At 47.0% G+C, this 4,337-nt stretch overlaps 1 protein-coding gene across 1 annotated transcript; it reads left to right on the forward strand.

Moving 5' to 3' along the window:
* Nucleotides 1-2,517: 2,517 nt before the first annotated feature.
* Nucleotides 2,518-4,118, forward strand: LOC123649401 (protein FRG2-like-2). Its single transcript, XM_045567521.1, is given in 4 exon segments — nt 2,518-2,713; nt 2,991-3,065; nt 3,299-3,376; nt 3,657-4,118. Coding segments are annotated over 4 exon segments (807 nt in total). The 3' UTR covers nt 4,115-4,118.
* Nucleotides 4,119-4,337: the final 219 nt, after the last annotated feature.

The raw sequence follows: 4,337 nt of genomic DNA on the forward strand, positions 1-4,337 counted from the left end.
GATCAACAGGTGTCCTCAAATGTCCAACTGCATATACGAGCTCCCTTTCTGAAAGGCAGCCTAGGGGCGGAGGTGAACCACAATGCAAGTTCAAGCTAATGGCATAATAATGACCCTTAGGTTACTCTAGGTCACTTTCTAAATTCTAAATTCTATCATGCCTAGGCTGGGGAATTCCCAGAGTGATAATGCATTCCCTCCTTCCCCAGGTGTAGCAGTTGCTCAGGATAGGATTAAGGGTGGGGCAACACAAAAATGGAGTGCCCACCCTTATTCTCCTTCCCAGGTGGAGCAATTGCTTGAGATTGTCCTCAGATTGTCCTCAGCACTTTGTCCTGAGAAGAGCCAGAGGTCATAACTATCTACCTAACAGTCTTATTCAGAAATCACAGGTTGGTGGCCCAGAGTGGCTTGGTAGAAATGGAGCATTGGCTCCCCTGACCACCTCTCTCTGCCCAGGTTGCTGCTTCCTCCTCTGCATTTGGGCTCAGCAGCCTGAAGAAAAAAAAAAGTAAAAAGATTTTTGAAAAACCAACAATTTTTCAAAATATTAAAACAAAAGAAAGGAACAGAAGTCACAGGTTGGTGATGGACGGTGAGTCTTGGCATTATTATCCTGCAAAGAGTCTGCCATTTCCGGAGACAATTAAAAGGATTGGTTAAACAGAAAGATAATAATGTTTTGGTCATTGAGCCCTACTGGCCTAGGAATGCAAAGCACAAAAAAGCTACAAGGAAAACATACATGGGGCTATCATTCTGTGTTTGTTCATGGAGCCAATTATGTCTTATCATTGCTTTTGTTATTTCTCTCAGTCTTGCTAAAGGCCCTTGCTAAAGGAGTCTGGGGTTGGCAGGGCTTCTTCAGTTCCAGGTTCTCCTTTTCTTTCTTATTTGATCCCAAGGGATGTCGGACAGGGTCCCACCCCAGCACTACACTGGGCACCTCCTGGTCCCAGCCACATGTCCTAAGACCTGACAATTCTTGCATTTCCTCTGTGGGTTAAAGAGTAGGGAGGTCAGTGAGTCAGCAAGAATCACAGGCAGCTTTGAAAGGATAATTTTAGGGAAGGTTTTTTTGTGTGTGTGGATTTGGGTATTGATTTTTTAGAACAGGACACAAACAAGTGGCCTATTAGGTGTCTGAAAATTTATGATGTAATAGTCATATTAACAACCCATTTTAAACAGAGACATGAGTGTAAGGTTTTTGGATTGGCTGGCGCCAGAGAAAGAAAGACGAGCAGAGTTGAAAGGGATAAGTAAAGGGGCTTTATTGGAGAGCTCTCAGGTGGGGGTAATGAGTCCCAAGAGAGGGACCTGGGCGAGGTTCCCAGGTCCCGGGAGAGAGAGAGAGATCTGAGAAGTCACCCCACCCACAAGTCTGAGTGAGTTTATATATGTTTTTTCGGGCTGAGGGTGGGGGTTTCTTTGGCGGAAAGATTTATGGTGGGGAGAGCAAGGAATTTTCCATTGCAATTTTAGGGCAGGTGTGGAGAAATAGGAGGGGCTGGTGGTATGGGTGGACTCCAGGAACCGTGATGGACTCCAGGAGCCAAGACCCTTGTCCTGGTAACCATCAGGTGTGGTTATTCTTTTAACTCAGCGGGGCCTAGCAGGCATTGTTCTCCGCAGGTCTCGTGGGCTTTGTCTTTTTTTTCATTAGGGAGGGGAGGGGTGCCCGCCACCAGCCTTACATTGAGGAGAAAGAACCAAGAGGTACACAGATAATAAGGATCCAGCTGAATTTGTCAGTTCAGATTGTGGGTGCTGAGTAAATTCTACAGAGCACAGTGTGGGCTGTTCCAGGATGCCTGAGGGAGGGAAAGACTGAGGGGAAACTTCTCTCTTCAGCTAGACTTTTTGCTGCCCCAGGAATCAGTAACTGACTAGGTCAGCACCGGCCCTAATCTAATCAACCCAACGCGCTTGCGTTTGATCTAATCATCTCCTCCACTTTCAAGGTAGGAAGAAATATTTTATTTGCTGTTTATAATTTTCTGCATTTTTATTTTATCACATATGTATATATCTAATACAATCAACTGTAATTTTATATTTGTCATTTCCAACTATTTGAAAACTTATATATGTATATAATTTTAGCACTATATATCATTTCCTTCATGTGCAAAATATATATATATGTGTCAATATATGGTTCGTTTAATTCTCCATCTTGAAATCTTGGCAAGGTCTTAAATACTTTTGGGGGGAATTAGGCCAGAAATCAGATGGGATGAGTCCCTTGCATTCCTGTCCCTTTGCCCCTGGCTTTGCTGTCTTGTTTTTTAACATCTGCAAAATTCTCTCTTGTCCGTGTCTAGGTCCTCAGTGTTACCACAGCCAGCAACATTCCTTGTTGAGGTGATAATGAATGGCAGGAGGGGGGGTCTCTTCAGCCAATAGGAGTGAGCCACGCCCAGCCAAGGGGCTTATAAAAGGCAGGTCCAGCAGAACAACCCATATTCTCAATTTGGATTTGTAAGACGGAGGACCTTTCACTCGAACTTCAACATGGGATTGGGAACTGAAGACCACGATCCCCACAGCCCCTCCAGCCAATGCCAAACTGGTCACCCCGCTTTCAAACAGATTTCCTTTACAGATGGAGACTCAGATGAGGAGAAAGCATTTGAAGAAAAAGGTAAGGCACTCTCTGCCCATTCCAGTGAGAACCACAACACCCAGAGGCAAGGGAAGGTCTTGGGCTGTTCGTATGGAGGCCGGAAGGAGGAATGCAGTCGGGGACACTGAGTGTGTGTTTGGGAGGGTTTCATTTTGAGGTTGGGGGTTAGAAAAGGCTTATAGCCCTCAGGGGACTTTGAGAATGTGGCAGTGATCCCCTGGAACAGAATTTTTCCTCTTCACTCTTGACACTGGCTGAACAGCCTCAGTTGTGAGAATGACCCACAAATATGTGTCACAGATAGAGTATGGGCCTCTCTGCCTAGGGAGAGATGAGTCGCTTAAACTCCTTTTTACACTAGAATCAGAGCCCAATCCAAATGAGGAGAATTCCAATGAAACTAAGCCCAAGGCAAGAAACGGTACCACTAGGTCAGGTACGATTTGACTCTTCCCAGGTAAGGAGGGACAGGATATGGATTAACACAGTCTCCCCTGGGAAGGAAACTGGGAGCTTTTTGGCAGCCAGGGCCTCTAAGAGCCTGGACTTAGGAGAACAGAGAAGACCCAAGTTTTGGTGGCAAGCACAGCTCCTGTGTGTCCAGGATGGACTAGGGCTTCTGAGGTGTTCGGCTGGAGGCATTCATTCAAACTCTCATTTTATCCACAGAGTCAGAGGCTGGTTCAGGAGAGGGAAACTCCAGGAAGAGGAAAATCAGTTGCAAGGACAGCTGCCAAGACAGAGCAGGTAGGATGTGTTTTATTTGCCCCAACAGGCAGACAAGCATGTAACTTCTATAGGGTTTGGCCAGGAAGGGGTTTTCTCAGTGGCTGCGATGATTTTAAAGATCCTGGCATTCAGAAAGTTTTTGGGAACCAAGAGGTTTTCAGCTTTATTATAAAGGATGTGGGTGTCAAGGAAAAGGAGAGACAAGTGGGGTTCACTTGAAGGTGCAGGGGGAGGTTCCAGAATGAGTGTCCGTGAGACCTGTTCTGGCAGGTCTCTCACTCACATGCTTCCTTGGTAGGGAACTGTCTAGAAGATGAGCGCAGCTTGACTTTTGGAAAGAAACCAAAGACCTCTGCTGCCGTACACAGCAGTGAAATGGAGGAGACCCGCAATGCCAACCACAGGGCACACCCGAAGGCCCACACTGAGCGTAGCAAGTGGCCCAGATCTCGTTTCTCAAGAGACCAACCACCACCACTTCGGAAAAGTCTGGTGAGCTCCCTGCGTGCTATGTCTGAAGCCATTTATCAAGACATAGGCCAGGTGTGGGCTCAGCAGGTACATTCTCCACTGACCTGCGAGCAGCTCTCTGAGCTCACCCAGCTCCAGGGGCCTCTGTGCACCATGGTGCAGACCTTCTATGCCATGGCCACCCAGACAGCCTATGTCTTCCCTGCTGAGGACTGGCTTACTCCAGCCACACTGCCTGGTCCTGGGGATCCAGTCCTGGATGGAGAAGCCCACAGCTCCTCTTAGGAGGGAGACATGTCCAGCATTTACCTAGACAGGAGACAACTAAGCCTGTCAGTGGGTCAGATGAGGCTTGAGCTGGGGGCTCCTTAATCCTATTCAGCAGAGGATGCAGATCTGGGAGCAAGAACAAAGACCTTCCACTTCTAAGATTCTTCCACATGACAATCAGCAACAATTTTGGACACAGCGTTAATAAATGACAGGAACTGGGGTGGTGCTAATAAAG

This window comes from Lemur catta, chromosome 13, assembly GCF_020740605.2.
Source record: "Lemur catta isolate mLemCat1 chromosome 13, mLemCat1.pri, whole genome shotgun sequence".
Classification (NCBI taxonomy): Eukaryota; Metazoa; Chordata; class Mammalia; order Primates; family Lemuridae; genus Lemur; species Lemur catta.